At 40.5% G+C, this 19,655-nt stretch overlaps 3 protein-coding genes and 2 pseudogenes across 4 annotated transcripts; 1 reads left to right on the top strand and 4 right to left on the bottom strand.

Moving 5' to 3' along the window:
* Positions 1 to 61: 61 nt before the first annotated feature.
* LOC141816917 (protein transport protein SEC16B homolog) lies at positions 62 to 5,463 on the bottom strand (the record flags this gene model as incomplete). 2 transcript variants are annotated; one of them, XM_074704641.1, is given in 6 exon segments in its annotated part: positions 62 to 223; positions 514 to 636; positions 725 to 853; positions 2,943 to 3,266; positions 3,362 to 5,271; positions 5,351 to 5,463. In XM_074704641.1, coding segments are annotated over 5 exon segments (2,409 nt in total), but the record flags the coding sequence as incomplete, so codon positions are not given.
* Positions 5,464 to 6,607: 1,144 nt separating this feature from the next.
* LOC141816908 (zinc finger protein ZAT9-like) lies at positions 6,608 to 8,049 on the bottom strand. The gene has a single exon (XM_074704631.1). It carries the CDS (start codon positions 7,731 to 7,733, stop codon positions 6,801 to 6,803), a length of 933 nt encoding a protein of 310 aa, XP_074560732.1. The 5' UTR covers positions 7,734 to 8,049; the 3' UTR covers positions 6,608 to 6,800.
* Positions 8,050 to 8,381: 332 nt separating this feature from the next.
* Positions 8,382 to 10,305, bottom strand: LOC141816910 (uncharacterized; annotated as a pseudogene).
* A 212-nt stretch (positions 10,306 to 10,517) lies between these two features.
* LOC141816909 (B3 domain-containing protein Os03g0120900-like) lies at positions 10,518 to 16,181 on the bottom strand (annotated as a pseudogene).
* On the top strand, positions 13,534 to 19,582 carry LOC141816907 (ERAD-associated E3 ubiquitin-protein ligase HRD1-like). Its single transcript, XM_074704630.1, has 8 exons — positions 13,534 to 13,688; positions 14,456 to 14,998; positions 16,228 to 16,404; positions 16,514 to 16,663; positions 16,745 to 16,947; positions 17,745 to 17,895; positions 18,656 to 18,842; positions 19,088 to 19,582. Exons 2-7 carry the CDS (start codon positions 14,466 to 14,468, stop codon positions 18,828 to 18,830), a joined length of 1,389 nt encoding a protein of 462 aa, XP_074560731.1. The 5' UTR covers positions 13,534 to 13,688; positions 14,456 to 14,465; the 3' UTR covers positions 18,831 to 18,842; positions 19,088 to 19,582.
* The last annotated feature ends 73 nt before the right edge of the window (positions 19,583 to 19,655 follow it).

Below are 19,655 nucleotides of genomic sequence, written 5' to 3' on the forward strand. Positions count from 1 at the left end.
GAACATTCATCTTGAAGTATAAGTACAAGTTAATTCCTAAGTATATATTTAGTTAAATCACCTGTGCAGGCTGCATAGGTGAAGCCACGGGTAAGGTATTAACTGCATTCTCTGCAGAAAACACATCTGCAGGTTGCCCAGCAATAAGCAGACATAGTGATCGTAAAGGTGATCCGAATGCAAATTGATGCTGTGCCATCTTCTTCACTGTGTCAACATAAAACTGCAACCAAAATTATGAGATATATCAGAACTAAAGAAGGAATTTTTTCCCATTATAACATGAAACAAAAATAGATAATCAAAAATTAAATCAAAATCCAACTAAATGAGCCATCTTCTTCACTGTTGCACAAATAGAACTGCAAGCAAAATATGAGATCTATCAGAGCAAGTGAAGAAACAAGAATTTTCAGCATCATAAACATGAAAAAGAAACAAATATTATATACATCCAAATCAAGATCAACTAAATAAGTTATGTAATTACAGAGAAAAGAAAAGTATACAAACCTTCTCGCCAAGCTGTGCAGCAAGAACAAGAGCAGGGCCCCATAATTGACCTTCTTGTGCATATTGGAGAGCCTGCTTCCTTTTACCAGAAACAAGAACGCTTTGCACCATAGCAGCAGTTGTCTGAAAGAAGTTGACAGAATAGAAACTATTACAGCGGTTCAGTGGACTATATGAAATTATGAACAAAAACTTGGATAACTGAAGGTACCTGAAGTTGGCTTTCTGACGGAATATTATTCAAGCAATAAGCAGATGGACCATACCCTCCAAAAGGAGCACCTTTTGTTTTTGATGAAACAAAAAGATTGCATACATCCATTTCTGGACCATTAACATCCTACAAGCAAGAGAATTATACTGAAGGTACAAGAGAAATGCTAAAACTTGAAGAATTCTGAGATCAAAATTAATGAGAAAGTAGGGTTCATCCTTAACAGCAAGTACTTTTCTGTTAGCCTTTCTTAAATATATAACCAAACAGCTTTACAGCAGAAACAAATGACAACTAATATTTAGAGCCAGTGAGTGGTATGCTCCTTAATGAAGACCTCTGCACTTGCCTATTAACCTATTAGCAACATCCTACTACACAATAACACAAGGGTATCTTAATATAGTACCATCACAAAAAGCTCTGGTTGGCTGTAGTCTTTAACCAATGAATTCAAAACATGCTAAATCAATGAAATTTTGGTTAAGGTGATAGTTATATGATATCAGCCAATCTAGTGCTACTACTAATTTATCCGTATATCATAATCTCAGAGCAGTTTCCTATCTTGTAGAGTCCGGATTAGCATCAGTAATTTGTGTAAATTAGCTCACTCAATCCTAGAAACACCACATCATCCAATCAGCTCTGGTGGCTGTTGAATTAAAAGCATTAGATATGCAGATGACCACTTTCCAGTAATTTAGTCAAGAAGGGAAAAATTACAAACTGTACCAACATGCTGGAGATGCTACCTCAAATAAGCTAAAAAAGACCTCCCAATAGTCAAAGACATATCCATCACTTCTTTAATGGGTGTATACAAATTACAGGGAGCAGATACTTTTTTGTTATCACAAAAACACAAAAACAATCATAAATTTCCTATTTTCTCTACTTCATACTATCATACAGTATAAATGATTTAGCTTATTGGTTGAATGAAAAATCATCTCCACTTGTGCTAATATAAAAAACACAAAATTTGCTCAAGATAGTAAGCTCATAGGGATGTTAGCCATAACTGAAATCACTGGACAAATCTTACTTCAACTAGTAAATTCTGATGAAAATGATAGCAAATTCTTCCTCCTAAGCAGATACTGCATGTAAGCTTTAGGTTATCTAAATTCACAAAGACGATCCTGTGAAAAATTCTACTACATCTGCTCCACGATGAAGCTTTTGTACTCTCTATTTATCTTCTCAAATGCATGTAAGCTTTAGGTTATCTAAATTCACAAAGACGATCCTGTGAAAAATTCTACTACATCTTCTCCACGATGAAGCTTTGTACTCTCTATTTATCTTCCCAAATTTTAGGTTATCTAAATTCATCCTTGATTCACTTTCCTTCTTGTTTTCCTTAGTCACACTCAAAAAAGGTCGAGATAATAAAATGTATAGAACTATGAAACCGTGCTAGGGTAACATTACCCTATCAGATTGGCAAAAGCCAATTAATCAGAGGGGAGATGCAACGCACGAGTAGAAATCCTCATCCTTAAGATATATTACACAAATCTGTCTAGAAAAGTGAGCACAATCTCTAACGAATATTGGTCAAGTTTTTGTATATTACCATCATAATCCAAAATGTAAACAATATTGGCACTCTTGTTAGTCTTAGGAAAAATAGACAAAGGATCTTACAACCTGTAGATTGGTTCCTGATTCTATCTAGATCTGGAAATGCTTAAACAGATTGCCATCGTCTTTGCTGTTCCAACAACAATATTCTTTAATGAGAAAAGACATCACATTAGGAAAAACAGTAACAATGATGCCTTTGAGTTGAAATCCATATTCCTGCAATAATCATCCACAAGAATGACCATCGCCAGCACATTATAAGGTCAACCTATTTGCTGATGATTTAGTTTTCCATATTCCTCAGTGAAATAATGATATGGAGTAGGAGAATTATGAGGTCAGAAAACAAATTCTGTGAACAAAGTTGCACCATGGTACAGTGGAAATAAGTTATTATCTAAATATGAGAAGTCTAACAAAACCAAATATTAATTCTGAGAATGAAATGCAAGACCTCCACAATGGCAAGGTAGTTCAGAATATAATATTTATATAACCATTAGAAAGCAAAAATTGCAGTCAAGGACTTTAGAGCAGCAGGAATAGGTATTATCCTTTTTACCTTGTGAATCATAGAAACAATCATATAACTGTAACAAGAAATAAAACATATTATAAAAACCTCTAGTGATGGATCAGAACCAAAAGGAGATCGAAGTTTGCCATAATTTTGCAATGATATTTTGAGCAACGAAAGGAGTAACTTCAAAAGTTTTCCTTGCTGGAACTCCATCACAGGAGCATCATAGCTCAAGATTCTCTCATCTAACCATTTATTTATATCCTTTGCAGAAGCACTACCACCAACAAGAGGACCTGGAAAATGATGATGGCACAAGGAATTGAAGTAGTCCAATCCAGTGCCTGAACCAATACTGGAAGCATCAAGTTCATTCGTCACAACTTCAGATAAGCTAAGAATAGAAATCACACCGGCAGCAGTCCCCTTGCAAATAAAAACAAATTTTCAGATGCATGACACTGAAAAATGTTCAAAACTAAAATGTAGATGCAAAACCAACATCAAATTTTGAAGCTTACTTGGCTTCCATAGTCTATGTTTGTGCTAGAAGAGGTAGCATTTCTCACAACTACAAGCTTCCCACCAAATCCAAAAGTAACCAAAGCATGTGCAGGGCGTCCAGCTGATGATCTTCCTTTATCAGATGAATAAGCAAACTGGGAATAAGCAGCTTTGGTATCTTGTAATGAATGCTGTAGATAGTCAACTGAATTCTGATTGCCTAAGAAGCTGCTTGGTATATTTTCCTGAATGCTATGTGGCATATTTTGAGAATAATTTGGATATTTGCTTTCCCCATTAACAGAGTTGTATGGTATCATAGTCCCATTAGAGCTGCCAAAATCATGATAAACAACAGGTTTAAATGCATGAAGCCCCACATTATTATCTGCATGAGAACCAGTAGGCATGCTTGGATTATAAAAACTCTGCATCTCCTGCTTTTCACCAACTTGTGCAGCCTGCAGCATGCTCTGCTGATCAGAATAGCTGTTTGATAGAGGAGCCCAGTGCTGTCCAAACTCTTGGCTCTCTGGGGTTCCATTAGAACTTTGTTTAGGCTGGCCAACTTGATCATATACATGGCAGTTCTCGCCTGAGAAGCCATTCAAAGCTACAACCTCATTCTGAACTCCAGTTGGTATCTGTGTAGTGTATGACTCCAGGGCATACCACTGTTGGGTGTTGGTGTCATAGTACCATCCAGGATACTGAGGATCAAATACCATGTTAGGAGGGAATTCCAGGTTCTCCAGATAACCAACACTTGAATTGGTAGTTGTTGCATTTGTAGCTGTTGCCCTTTCTTCAGCTATGGTCTCCAAGACTGGCTGTGAAGTCTCCTGAAGGTACAGATCATCTGAACTACCGGCATTTGAGTTGAAAGCAGTAGTTTCCACACTTTCTTTAAAGTCATCTAGTGAATCCACTCTTGATGAATCATAGTGATTTTGTGCATTCATGCCAGCATCATAGCCATCCAATTGATACCATTGCCCAGTGGCTGCATCATACTTCCAACCAGGGTAAAGACTCTCCCAATACTGAGCATCAGCAATATATGTGTTATCATCAGTAGCTGAACCTAAGAGTTGGGAGTCTTGAAAATTCAAGGAATTTGTATGTGCATGTAAGTTTTCAACTTGATTTCCCAAAGGGGAAAGATTAAGGTCAGAATTGGTTAGCAATCTATCATCAACATTCTCGGCAAAGAACTCGGAATAGCTTTCCAACCCAACATTGTCAAATGGCTGATCGCTGACACTGAAGGCACTCCACTGGACCTCTTTTACACTGGTTCCCTTCGATCCAGAATGTTGAGTGGGCAATGAACTTTGCGGTTCAATCACAAAAGCACTCGCAACTGAACTTCCCGCTGGAGCTACCTGGTCTATAGAAGAATCCGAAGGTGGGCGGTCAACAGAGGCCAAAAGTTCCTTTGAAGAATCCGAAGACTGCAATGTCTCACTTTGTTGTAGACCATTTGATTCGAAAATCAATCCAGCATCATCATCAGGATCCTCCACAGAGGTACCAATATCATCATCGAGGCTGAGATTAGAAAAATCTCTCACGATTCCATTGGAACGAGGTCGCGAACCCTCTCTACCAAAATCGTCATCCACAAGATTGTCGAAGAAATCCTCATCGGTCTGATCCTCCACGTGGAAAGGAGAAGGAGATGACATTTGATTCTCGACAAAGCGAAGCTACCAAGGACTTCGCTCAAGCCGGATCCCCCAAAAAAAGAGGAAAAATAACCAAAGATCGAACTAACAGACGATCCTTGCTCGTAACCGCAGATTCGATTCCATAGAAATCGTATCCAAAACTCTAATAGATCTCCATTGTCCCAAAACTACAGCTTCCAAAGTGACACTAGAATCACAGGAAGCCACTTCGAGCAAGATCGAACTAATCGCCCAATCTGGCACCGAAAACGGCACTAAAACATAACAAACAACGCGCGGGGAAGACGAATCAGCCTTCAGAAATTCAAAACTCACCGAGCAAGATGCCGGAATCGAAGAGCAACCAGGAGCGCGCAGATCTGAGAGGACGGAAGCGAAGAGGAGACGGAACCCTCGTTGGCGTTCCAGCCGACACCTCGCCTCGCCTCGCCTCCTTCCCCCCTTTCCTTCTCCTCAATTTGTCAATTTGCTTCCATCTCCCCTGTTTTTTCAACAAATTCCCCGTCTAACGTCGAGCACTTGGCAAACCGACTCGCGATACGACGTCATGGTCGAAATAAAGATACATCAGGGGCTTAACTGGAATTTTGTGGTGTAAAAGCGAGAGATACTGCACTGCTTGGGCGGGTCGTTCACCATACGCTTTCTGAGCCACTCACCGCGTCGGCCCCACGTTTCCAGTGCCGTAGGCCCACAGCGGGTTGACTATTGCGCTACCGTGGTTGACCAACCCGAGCTCCATCTGAACGCTTCATTTATAGTAAATTGAAAGGATAAATATATAGAAAATAATTATTTTTAAATTAATAAATATATAGTAAATTAAAAAGTTGCCAAGGATGAATTTTTCTAATTTTTTAAAAAATGTGTTAAATTAAAAAAAAAAGGATTAACCTTAAAAGTTATGTGCAAATGATTGACTTTCTCTTGATCAAATTTAATATAAAATTTTAAAACATTATATATACTATTTCTTTTCAAGATAATGCAAATCTTGATAATTCTTGGAGAAAAATTTATCAAAAGTAGAAAAACAAAAGGAGTAAAAGATGAAGAAAGAACTTGTGGCTTTAATAGTAAGATACATATTGATAGAGGGTCACAATTAAGGTGGATGTACTAAATTAATTGATTAATTTTCTAATTATAATTAGGCTACTAACTAATACTTCCTTAACTATAACTTATCTAAAAGATAAATATTTATCAATCAATACTTAGTCGATACATAACCTATTAAAATGGTCAATTTCAATGTGTTTCGTGCATCCTTACCCCTATGAGTTCGATCCTATAGTCAGGTCATCGAGTAAAATCAAGAAGTAAGGTGACTCTTGATAAGTCTTCTATTTAGAACTTGTGTGTCGCACATTGATTCATACATTCATCAATAGATATGTTTGATGACACAAGAAAATAGTTGAAGAAGTACTTGAAGTAGTTCATGATCTTTTCAAGAAAAAGCTTTTAAAAGAACTAAAGAACAATTCTAAGCAACCAGCAAGAACACAGTTCTCTTGCAAAAATTCAAACTCTGTTTCAAGTTTGTTTAACCCCAAAGCTGAGATTTTTATATTGTATAGAGAAGAATTCATGAACTAATTCAAGAAAGTACTCATGATCTTTTAAATCTTTTAAAAGAACTAAAGAACAATTCTAAGCAACCAGCAAGAACACAGTTCGCTTGCAAAAATTCAAACTCTGTTTCAAGTTTGTTTAACCCCCAAAGCTGAGATTTTTATATTGTATAGAGAAGAATTTACCTTCAATGTCCTTCAAAATGGCGTCTTTGGGAGAGCTCCGATGCGACAGAGAGGACGGAGAGCTCGGTTTCTTCCTCCAATGGAGTTGGGTGATTGATGTCTACGAAGCGGCCATCTTTGTCGCCGAGGGGAGCAGGGGAAGTGTTGGCGGCGGCAAGATGGGATCTTTTATGGCCGCCGAGGGCCTGGCCGGAGATGAAGGTCCTGGAGCAGTAAGGGCATTGGTAGAGCTTGGCAGTGGCAGTGGGCTTTGGAACGCCGACGTGGATTCCGACTCCGGCGGTGGTCGTGGCGCACTCTGTTCCTTTTCTTTTATGGATCGCGCGATGGCCACCGAGCGCTTGGTACGATTTGAAGGACTTCCGGCAAGTGTCGCACTGATACTTGGTCCTCTTCGGGCACGATTTACTGGCGGCGAGCGGCGGTAACTCGTCGTCGTTTTCGTCCTCTTTTTCCTCGCTTCGGTAGTGGATCTCCTCCTCGTCGACGGACTGGCAGCGCTTCGTTCCCGACTTGGACCAAGCGTCGCGCGAGAGCAACATGAGGCAGAACGCGATGTCCTCCTCCCGGACGCCATCGGAGACGGAGCTGCGCGGCTTGGTCTCGCCGGAGAGATCTTCTTTTCGCCGAGGACGAACGAGCCGCCGCTGGAACGACGACGACTCCGCCTCCTCGCTCTCCCCGACATTGGAGGATCCGGCGCAGGCGCCGCCGCCTGCCACGGCGACAGAAGAAGAGAACTCCGGATCCACGGCGCGGAAGCTCCGGGGCCTGGTCCGGTTCTCCCACGTCGCCGCCTCCGGGAAGGACGACGAGGAGGCGAACGGCGACGCTACCCTCAGCCTCCGCTTCGCGACGTGAGATCGCATGTGGCCGCCGAGAGCGCGTCCACTGGCGAATCGCCGGAAGCAGAGCCCGCACCTGTGCCCGTCCATGCTCAGCCTCAAAGATCGGATCTTTATGCCTCGTCCGACTCCAAAACTCCAACTTGAATCCACCACACTCTGCAACTGGAGAGCGACAGGACGGGAAGAAGTAGATGCAGATCAGATCAGCATAGAACGTACGCCATGCCTTGGTTGGCGCCTCCGCCTGCCACCTCGCGAGCCAGCGAAGTCGCCCGTGAAAGCGGAAGGAGAAGCAGCTGTCCAGATCTCGTTGGAGGCCTGACCCGGCAAATGAGAATGCCCGAACCCTGAACCTGATCGATTTGGCACAAGTACATTCTCCTTCTCAGCTTAGATTCATCCCTTCGCCTATTCATGGGTGCAAACGAATTTATATTTAAAATTATCAAATTCAAATAGAACTAGAGAAATATTCAATTAATTAAAATTCAAACAATTCAAATCGAACTCAAATTTTATTTCAAACAAATTTAAATCAAAATTATTTGTTTTGAACTTCGAATCAAATTCAAATATCATATATAGTCATTTGCACTTCTAATTCATCTAATTGCCTGACAGACAACCCTTAAACTCATCTAAAAGGATTCTACTTGTAATTTGATTACAACTGTTTGATCCATTCACAGCCCTAAGCAACTGAGACCAATTTAAATTTAGCACAATAAATAATAATAAGAAGGAAAAAAAATACTGAAACTTTATTCTACTCATTTAATGGTTAAGATTGTACATGGCGAGAATTCATAATAACAAGATTTACCTCCCTGGTGGTCAGTGGTTCACTTTTATAGAACAGATTAATCGGATTTAAAAAAACATAATAACACAGTTCTGCTAAGATATGATCCAGTTAACATCTCCGCAAAGAAAGAAAGAATGAAAAAAATACTAAATAACCATTCTGATTTTGATAAATTTGGTGGCAGCAGGAGAAAACTGGTTCTGAACTTCGACGGCCAGTGGATCATCAGTGTTTCATGTGCCGTCAATTCCATCTGGAAGAGGACAGTAATATGTTTACACCAATTCTGGATCGCACAATAATAGAGATAGTATGAATGCATATGTTCTATATTTAAGCTTGACAAAAGTGAAACTGCACAATTCGGGAGATGGTCACACCACGTATCGAATGTAACAACTAAAGCTTCTTAGGTTAAAACCTGACAAGCATAAATCAAGTTCCCTGCCCCACTTATGATACAGTTTTAACATATTCTTTATGTTTCAAAGTTATAAAAACTATAGACCAGCATTGCATGGAAAAATACATTGGATTGACCATGAACATCATCTTCATTCGCAACACAACTCAATATCAATAATCGAGGCAAGGCTAACTATTCTTCATATTCATCAGAAAATTTCCAAGAATAATTTTACACAAAAGATATATAGTCATAGAAGACAGAGATGGATTATGTTTTCTTTTAGAAAAGTTAACATATTGATAGTAGTATCTTTTGAACCTGCCATGATAACTAAGAGGAGCTAGAAGCTTTGTCGAAGTACATATACTACCTATTGATACATTGTGATCTATATGATGTTCATCATTTATCCTAACTTGAATTCTTGAATCTTCACATTTGGTATAAACTAATATAACTAATTGTCTATTAAGTTTATATCCACCCTGAAAAACCATTTGTTATCAGCCTAAGATGGAAAAGCAACCTTAGAAATTCAGAACTAGTTCTTCATATTTCAAACAAGAAGCATACATCAAGTAACAAAGATAAATAAAATAAAAATCCTTGTCAACCAGTACTTAGTGTATGTGTCATCAACAAACAAGGCCATATCATAAAGAAAAATGATCTAAAACAACTCTATCGTGAATGACATGCTACCACTATCTGAGCTTTACTTATCTTTGTCAAATTTGGCATCTCAATGAGCACTTGATACTTGCAACAATTCAAATGGGGATGTTCTTCACAATGCATAGTCTTAAGTTGCCAAATGATACACAATAGAAGATATCTGTCTAGTTATCCTATATCACGAGGTTTCTAGCTAATCAGTTTTAAGAAATTATGTGATAAATTATGCTCTTGACTGGACTGAGATCTAAGCCATTTCATAATTTAAGTGAAGCAAAAGCTGAATTAGGTTATTAAACCTCCAGGGAACAACTATAAGCAAGGATAGTGATTACCACAAAAACATGTCCACAACATTTAAACTCCAGGATAGCCAGGAATACCCTGTGAAATAGCACGGCAACAGCGAGAAGTCGAGCTCAGGGACGAGGTCAATCTAGCCACCGGCACCGCGCTGTGGAGTGGGAGAAGAGACCCGCTGCAGCACCCCAGCTGCGCAGGAGGCCTTCGAAAACGGCCGCAAAAATCCAATCTTTAGCGCCAAGAAGACCAACGAAGGAAGCAAACATAAAACGCTGAACGATAACTAAAAGGATAAAGCTTGACGAACCTGGAAAAGGGCGGGAAGCGGCGACCAGGAGCAGGAAACGCTGAAGCAGCTGCCGGCTGGCGAGAGGAGGAAGCGAACCCCGCCGCTGCTTTCGACCTCGAAAGGCAGGACTGGATGAGAGCGAGGCGCGGCTTAGGGATCGGAATCCGGCTGAAGCCATGAGAGACTGAGGAAACTTTGGGCAAAGCGGCAGCGATTAATTAGGGTTTATCGCTCGTTTGGGAATTGGGATCGATTTGAGCCGGTTCGGGTCCAGTCCACCGCGGCCCACAGTTAGTTATCCGAGTCCAGCGTACAATTTGAGCTCAAACTCAATTAAATAATCTTCGAAATTCAAATTATCATGAAGAGGGGATTGATCCCTCCAAGCTGCTAGTCCTCCGGCGGCCGTAGTAGTTGCTGCTGGAGTCCGGCGGCGGTAGGTCGGAGCAGTCCAGGTTGACTCCGAAGAGCCTGAACCTCTTGGGCGCCGCCTTGGGTGTAGGCGTCACGGCGCCGATGACCATCGAGACCGAGTCCAGCACCGTGTTGTTGTCGTCGTCGTCGTTGGAAGCTGTTTGTTTGACGGATCCGATGATGGGGCACCGGGGAAGCCCCCGCAGTGTTCGGCTGTAGCATAAGAGGTGGTCCGCGGCGGTATGTCCCCCACAGGGTGCGACTCCGGGCGGCGGAAAGGCGTCGTAGGGAAGCAGTGGGGGGAGGAAGTGAAGGCGGTGGTGCAGGTCGATGAAGAGGCGGCGGCCGGCGGTGGTGTGGAGGAAGGAGACGGTGTCCCCCGCGTGGACGTGCTTCTCCTTGACGAAGCGGCTCCACCCCTTGGTCATCACGTAGCTCTGGCTACTGTGCCAGTAGGAGTAGCGGAAGCTCCACCGCTCGCCGCCGGCGTCCTCGAAGCAGAGCACCACCCCCTTGTCGGCCATCTCCGACTCCAACGGGAAGAACCGCTCCGCGCACTGCTTCGGGATCACCAGCCTGTTCAGCTTCCCGACGTCACTCAGCGTCACCACCTTATCGAACATGTGCTCCCGCCGCAAGTTGCCGCCGCCGCCGTCCACCACCGCCTTGAGGCCTAATTCAGGCCTCCACAGAGAGCCCAACAAGGAAGGAGAAGAGGAGGAAGGTGCCTGTTGTAGCACCACTCTAACCTATCAACTCAATCGATTACTTGTTGATTTTTTTTTTTAATTTTAATAGCATCGAGTAGATTCGATCCAACAGTCGGGAGGCGAGCGAGCGAGTTCTTCTTCAAGCTTCTGAATATCGTCGCAGTGCATCTTGTTTTCGGCTGGCGTTGACCTTAGCTGCTTCTTTGGCTCTTCGTTCTTCGTCGACCAACGGGATCGCTTCTTCTTTGACCTTTCTCTCTTGTTTCCAATTTACCTGGACGATAAAAGTTATTTGAAAGATCATGGTCTATTTTCATCATTTCATTTGTCCAGACAATGGATGTTGGATTTGATGTGCTCACCTTATGCGAAATAGAAATGGCCGAAATTCCACACAAAGGCATCACATGGCGTCGCCACGGGTAAGAGGAGGGCGTACCTGCTGGAGGATACAGACCATCCCGACAAGGGAGTGTTCCTCGAGATGGCGGATGGGTGAAGCCACTCGCCGCGGCAGGGAAAGTCGTGGAGGAATGGAGAGAAGTCGCAGCAACAGCCGCAACGGAAGCCGGAGGCGAGTTGAGATGGGAGATGGTGCTGTGGAGGATATTGGGGAGCACGCCCATGGATCCATAGCAGTGTCCGTTGCAGAGGATGGCACGGAGCGCGGCGTCCTCGTCGAATCCGAGAGAGACGAGCTACGCGAGCTCCTCCTTGTACAAAAAGTCGAGTATGCGCGACTCGAATATGCGCGAGAAAGGGAGGAGAAATTTCAGCAGGAAATTGCCACTCTAAAGCTAGAGCTCAAAAACGCCATGAACGCAAAAGGAACTGCACTTAAGCGAGCTGATGAAGAAAGGGAAGCTGCTGAGAGGAAGCAAGCCGATCCAAAGCACTGGAAGCTGAAGTTGGTAGTTTGAAACTCGAACTCGAACGATCAGAGGAAGACGGAGATAAGTTGGCTAAAATGGAGCATTTGGTCGATGAGCTTCAGATCGAGGTGAGAGTAATGCAAGAAATGTTGAATCAGATGCATCAGAGTTGGTCGACGTGTGGCAGAAAAGGATGCAGAGCCCGAAAGTCGATCTGGAGGAAAGGCAGCAAGCTGAGAAATCAGCATCATCGCTGCTCGAGGATGCCGAATCTGAGATATCGACTCTCTGACTGATCCGAGGGAAGGTAATGTCACTGGAGATCGAGATCGCGAACCAAAGCCGTGATCTCGAAGAAGCAGACAGGCAGGTCGACGCAGCATGGCAGGACGCAGTTAACATTGGCAAGACAGTTGACCTTCTCAACCTGGAGATTCGGAAACTCGAAGAGGAGAAACTGCAAGCAGTCAACAGGGAAAGAGATCAGGAGGAGAAGAATCGCAAAGAGGCCAGAGAACGGGAAGAACATCTCTCGCGCACGCAGACTGAGCTCGAGGAATCTCCTGCGGAGATTGAGCAGCTGAACGTAGAGTTGAGGAACACCGAGGAGAGATTCGAGGTGATGCTCGACGAGGCAAGGTACGAGATCGTCCGCCTCAGGAAAACTGGAAGCAGAGGCGGATTGCTCTTTTGAAGCGGCAGAGGAATCGAATCGTGATAGCTTGAGACTGAAGGAGATGTTTCTGAAGAGAGAGGATGGGGCTTCAAGAACGTGGTGAAGGAGAGAGCGCCAACGAGAACGAAAGCCGCGGGGAGGATCGTGAGGAAGCCATAGACAGCGATTTGTCGTCGGGAAGCGAGGATGTACAGGAATCGATTGAGGAAGATCTGGAATCGGAGGAGCGGAGCGACTTCGCCGGAGAAGAACCCCCAGCGTGGAAGGAAGAAGAAAGCGTTGCTGCATAAAATTATTACACGTTATTGTAAATAATTATTATAACGTGTAATAATTAACCCATGCTAAATATATTAAAGTAAATCATTTTTGAAATTTATTTAATTAAAAATATTATATAGATAATATTTATATATATATATATATATATAATAATTTTATCAATTTGATCAAAATCTTATCAAATTTAAATAATTTTTAATTTAAAATTTTTATATAAAAATATTATATATACATATTTTTAATTAAATTTAATCAGAATTATTTTTATAATTGTTATAAGGAATAAGGTTGTTTTTAAGATGAGAAATATAATGAACGATTTTTCAAAAAAAACAATTGTAAGAAAAATAAAGGTCTTAACTAATTACTTTTAATTATCTTTTATCATATTATTAATTGCACGCGTCGCCTGGCGATTCATCAGGACACGCAGAAAAGAACACTGCCGGAAATGGAAAAAAGGCATGTTTATCAGCGACGTCGACGACCGTTCCGTACCGATTTATGCGGCCGCTGTTGATTCCAGATTATTACTGCGATTGGGAGGAATTTTCGATCGTATCCGACGACCGCCGGCGAGGAGCGAGCAGGGACGCTAAACGAGTAGGTTCGTCGCCCTCACGAAATGCCTGATTACGTTTTAGATCACATTGGTTGCAGATCGGGATCTTGTTGAAGCTCGTCTTCCTCCTGCGCACAAGCGCACAGGCAGCGCCGCCGACTCTTTCCTTCACCACACTTTGCCGCGCCTACCTTCACCGCTCGTCCTTCTAGCCCACAACAGGCACAACCCGCGACCTACCTCGTCGTCGGCTAGTGCCGCCGGAACACCGATCAAACCTCGCCATAGAACTGCCGGATCCCAAATTGAAGAAATATGAGAAACCATGTTTTTGTTATATTTATCCCATTTGCTATCAACTTGTTATGTTTGGTTGAATTCGACCATACACTCTTGTGAAGCTGAAATTAGGGTTCTTTGTTTGACGACAATACATGGTAGAGTGATGTATGATGCAGCCGTAATCCAGGTTGAGTTGATGATATGTTGTGATTTCTGATATCATCCATTTGCATCCATCCAGGTTTCAATGTGATTTCTTTTCTAATGTTTTAGGATTTGGCGTTATTACTTAGGTCAATCTGGAATTAGATCTGTCATTATGCCATAATATTATTCCCTATTGTTTATTTTTCTTTCTATTTGGAGACTACAAGTTTTTGTCACAAAGCCATAATTTTGTTGCAAGTTATTCTTTCTTTGTTCTTATCTATACTGTTGTTTGTGTTGCTCGATGCCAATCTTTTTTAATTCCCTTTCCCCATCATTTTTGGTGAAATGTTGTCTTCTCATTGTCGTTGTTGTTGTTGCAGCTTCTGAAAGATGATGAGGCTCCAAACTTATGCTGGATTTAGTTTTTTAGCAAGTATGAGTGCTATCTACTATGCATTTAGTAGCAGAGGGCAGTTCTATCCTGCCACGGTGTACCTCTCCACTTCCAAGTTATGTTTTGTCCTTCTGCTAAACATGGGTCTAGTCATCATGTGTATAATGTGGCAGTTTGTGAAGCGTTTATTCCTGGGTTCACTCAGAGAAGCAGAAGCTGAAAGACTTAATGAACAATCATGGAGGGAGGTCATGGATATTCTTTTTGCAATTACCATATTCCGGCAAGACTTCTCAGTTACTTTTCTAGCTATGGTCACGGCTCTTTTGTTGATCAAGGCATTGCATTGGTTGGCCCAGAAGAGAATTGAATATATAGAGACAACTCCATCCGTTTCTATGCTGTCCCATGCACGGATAGTTTCATTTATGTTTTTCCTCCTCATTGTTGACTGTCTTTTCTTGCACAGTTCTTTGAGGTCTCTGATGCAAACTCGGCAAGCATCAGTTGCACTCTTTTTTACATTTGAGTAAGTTAATCAAATATCACAATTTGTGGCATTATCTTAATATTACTTTTTTTGCTACATTTTGTGCATTAATTTAATGAGATACTTTCTTTTCTATTGATGCTTTGCTGGGTCTAAAATATTAATTAAAGAAAACCTACACCTAGAGTTTTTCAAGGGCGAGTTATATTTTGCCCAACTAGTAGTTGTCATATTTTTCACAGTTTCTTTTCTTGCTAGAAGATCGACTGAGGGATAATACAACAACAACAACAACCAAGCCTTATCCCACTAAGTCAAATAGCTCTATCTCCTATTATATCATCATTTATATTTAAATAAATTTTATCTTGTTTTATTGTTGCTAACCCCTTCGCCCTCGTTTGATATGCGTATTTGTTATAGTTTCACACCGCCTAACTGGAGCATTTATCGGTCGAACATGTGAATAGACTCCAAACTCTGAGTTTGTGAAAGTCTAATGTTTTCCTAGATCACACCGGCTCTTCTTCAACGTATAAGGTGTCCGAAACTTCCAACACTGCTCGGACAATTTTATGAATGTCCTTTTACGCACCTATCTTAGAATATTTAGTCATGAAATGCAGAAGTAATTTACAACAAATTACTTCAAAAGTTAGTTTGAAACTTGGAAATTAGTCAGGTGCCACCCTTTAATTCAACTTCTATATACATGCAATGTTTTTACTGTCTTCCTTATCTAGAAAATCCATAGGCTCATTCATTTGCGTTTATGTGCTTGCACCAACCTGGTTCAGTTCTTATTTGCTAGTTGCATAAGCCGTGTGATCACACACGAACTAACTAGCAATGGAGTTCATTTAATGGAGCACTTTAGCAAGAACGATTTTTACACTGATTTTTTTCCTCTAATGACCAAAGGGATGACCTCTAATCAAATTTTTGTATCCCTTCAAAGAAGTATGGAAGGTTTGATATTTTTCCAAGTACACACCCACATTTGTGTTCATTCTACTGTTGCATAATATCAATCCACCACTACATTTCCAAATATCTCCATGAATTAGCATCTGTTAGCTTTTGCATAATTTTCACTTGAAGTGCTTCTAATTAAGATGGTATATGTTTCATGTGAAGCATCTTCCACCTGCACTACATCTTGTGTGTAATCTAGTCACTGTCTTTCTTTGTGGGTATCTTGGCAATACCTTATAGATTGCATTATGTTGGTTGCTTATGTACTTTTGATTCTTCTTATGGTTTCTCAGATACACGATCTTAGCAACAACAACTGTGTCAACATTTGTTAAGTATGTATTCTATGTAAGTGACACGCTTATGGAAGGGCAGTGGGAGAGGAAGGCTGTTTATACATTTTACCTTGAGCTTGTTCAGGACCTTCTTCACCTGTCTTTGTATATAGTATTTTTCCTAGTCATCTTTGTGTAAGTACTTTCTTAGACATTATCTTAATTCTTCAACTTTACCTTGGGCATCTGTTTCCTATTTCAATGAGTAAGTTGACCAAATAAAGTTTGTCTTTACTAATAACAGGAGCTATGGTATACCGTTGCATCTGCTACACAAGCTATATGAGACATTTCACAGTTTTACAAAGCGTGTAACAGATTATGTTCGATACCGCAAAATTACCTCAAATATGAATGAGCGTTTCCCTGATGCAACACAAGAAGAACTTAATGCGTAAACAATTTACTCCAAATTCATTTGAAGTCATTACTCTTGTATTGGTATAATTTAGTCACTAGCTATTCTTAAATGCAGGACTGATGCAATATGCATTATATGTCGAGAAGAGATGATTACAGCAAAGAAATTGTTATGCGGGCACCTTTTTCATGTCCGTTGTCTAAGATCATGGTTAGAGAGACAACATACTTGCCCTACCTGCAGAGCTTTGGTTGCACCACCTGAAAATGGGCCAGCATCTAGGCAACATGGAGTTCCATATGTTCCAAATCAACCAAGTAAAGTTTTTATACTTGCTTGCGTCAGATATTTCACTTTACTTTTTTCCCTACAAATTCATTGATGGGCTTTCACATAAATATGCCAATTTCTTAAGAAGGCACCCCAAGTCAACTAAAATTATAAATGTTGTAGAAATTTAGGCTTGGTTTACTTGGATGGAAAACTAGGAAGGGGAAGGAAAGGGAAAGGAAAAGAAACACAATACATGATTCTTACACAACTATTTATTTTCTTTGCATTCCTTTTATCTTCGCTGCCTGTTCCCTATCCTATGTATGGGTCCAAATCCACTTAGCAATGGGACAACCACATCGGGATCCACTATAGTGGCTATTAGACTATGTAGAGCATGTGCACTAGGTTTTGTGTGCCACATGTCATGACTTAATTCCAATTTTTAGCATAGAGAGGACAATAAAGGAGATAGAGTTTAGAGAAAAGATGATAACTTTCTAAAATTTTGATATATAAAAGTAAATCATCTTCAAGTACATATAAAGTAGATAACTAAAGGCGATGTTAGCAGAAATAATTGAAATAGTGTTGCAGATTGATGCAAATTGGAAAATAATATTTGAATTTTAAATTTTGGCTCGTTTGATAAATAGTTAAGTTATTTGCTAATTCGTTTGATTTGGTAGACAATTATTAATGATTCTTGTATTCCATGAATTCCTTATTGGTTTCTTAGTTTTCATGAGACCAAGTATATAAAAGTGTCCCAATACAAAAGTATGTCCCTGCTCCTATATTACTTTGGTGGTTCTTACTTATCACTTCTTTTCTGTGGTAGTTGGATCAGTGGCAAGTTCATCTTCACAGAGTCTCAGTGGTGCGACAGAAGATGCTAAAATAAGCCGGCATCAGGCCATGCTTCAAGCAGCAGCAATGGCTGCATCCTTATATGAAACTTCATTCATCTACCGTCCACCAAGTTCCTTCCGGTATGCATCAACCAACTTTACAGCAAGCGAAAAAAAATTGGTTTGCCTTCAATTTAATATGTACAATGATGTTAAGTATATTGAACATTATATTTATTAACAAGTCAGAAGCAGATATTTGCATTTATATGTGAATATGCTCTATAACTTTCTTGTGTTCTTCTTATAAAATAGGTCGTATTATATGTATCTATTGCAAATAAGCATTGTGTATCAATATGATGATCATCTATGCTATTCAGTGGGAATATCTGTTAAGGGTATGGATCTAGGTGTCGATGCATGATTTTCTATTCATGTGTTTCCTATGAAGGAAAGAAAGAGGGTAAGTAAAATGAGGCAAGACCTAGATTCTGAGGGATACATTTCCCCAAATTTTTGGCTCAAACTGCTGCAGAAATCATACAGAAGGGTCACATTACAGCTAAATGCCGTTAATTTTAAGAAAAATAAATATATTATTATTTTTGCTTTCTTTTCCTTGGAGGAAATAGTGAAACTAGGAAAGTAAACAAGTCAAGTCAAGCCAAGCTTGACTGAGTTCCAATTAGGTTGATTGTCTTACAGAGAATTGGATTACAAAGAAGGTTGTCCTTGTATATTTAGTTAAAACATAAATCCAGTATTGAAATTTATATCATTTTGATAAATTGTGTATCTGTAATAGCTTATTCGATGGATTCATCTTAGAAAAATATACTGCTTGAAAAACTTGAAGTTGGGTGAGCAGCTCAGGAAACATTCTTGTGCCTGTTTTCAGGCTTCCAGGTCATGGATCAAATCTGAATGATAATCCACATTTGGATGCATTCAACTGGACGACAGTGGTACTAACTGGAGAAGTAGCTGCTTCTGGACAATCCATCTATGGTGAGGTATCCTACAATCAAGATCTTCAAGCGTCGTTATTGAAGGCGCAACAAGATGTCATCTGAAGCCAGATTCAGGTAGTTCCTGGGACTTGCCAGTCTGAAATAGCAGTCTTACAATATGCCATTTTAGTGCACCCTTTTGATATTGCTTTTTAGATTAGATTTTCAGTTTTGGAGAAAATCATAATATGAAACTATCAAAGTTTACAATGTGCAAAAATCTTCAATAAGCTTCCTTGTTATAGTGTCTGCAGATTGAATGGAATGTTTTTATATTTTCCTGATATCTTGACACCCTCTCTTCATTTTCTTTTCGACAGTTTCTACAAACACAATTGCAAGCTCTACAACAGCAGGCACATCAATCCAAACCTGGTGATGCTGATCCTAAGGGGAAATCTACTATCACATTCGATCCTACCACATCTACGCTGGTCAGTGCTCGCCAAGAAGAAAGTTGAAATAATCATCGCCATAGGACGGGAGACATTGGGAGTCTGTGTTCCAACTGCCAATGCTCATTCACTCGAAGGCGAGATGGAGAAATACATCGCAACAAGACGAAGAAGACCTTGCAATTTTACTCTTTGACTATTTATGATCATCAAAGTTGTATCGGTCCCAATTATCGCATCGTCTTCTACTATGGTTCATTCCAAAGACCTCAAAAGTCTATTGCCACAGGGGTGATGAGCATATTGTTTTTAACATCTGAAAGAGAGAAATAGTGTTCCTAAAATGAAACACTATTTAATTTTTTGTAATATTATTATGTGAGTACTAGGATTAAAGTATAATTTGGTTAACAAAAAAAAGGGAAAAATAGTAATGATAAATAATAATATAAAATTTATTTAAATGTAGATGATGTTTAATAAATTTCTATTA

Source organism: Curcuma longa, unplaced genomic scaffold, assembly GCF_044706935.1.
Source record: "Curcuma longa cultivar G26 ecotype Majalengka, Jawa Barat unplaced genomic scaffold, ITB_CL_G26_1.1 contig_18626, whole genome shotgun sequence".
Taxonomy (NCBI): domain Eukaryota; kingdom Viridiplantae; phylum Streptophyta; class Magnoliopsida; order Zingiberales; family Zingiberaceae; genus Curcuma; species Curcuma longa.

What these genes read in the sequence shown, in the direction of transcription:
- LOC141816907 (XM_074704630.1), top strand. Translation starts at nt 14,466, where the DNA reads ATGATGAGGCTCCAAACTTATGCTGGATTTAGTTTTTTAGCAAGTATG. An exon ending in GCACTCTTTTTTACATTTGA is followed by an intron (nt 14,999 to 16,227) that starts GTAAGTTAATCA and finishes ATGGTTTCTCAG; the next exon opens with ATACACGATCTTAGCAACAA. An exon ending in CGTCCACCAAGTTCCTTCCG is followed by an intron (nt 17,896 to 18,655) that starts GTATGCATCAAC and finishes GCCTGTTTTCAG; the next exon opens with GCTTCCAGGTCATGGATCAA.
- LOC141816908 (XM_074704631.1), bottom strand. Translation starts at nt 7,733, where the DNA reads ATGGACGGGCACAGGTGCGGGCTCTGCTTCCGGCGATTCGCCAGTGGA.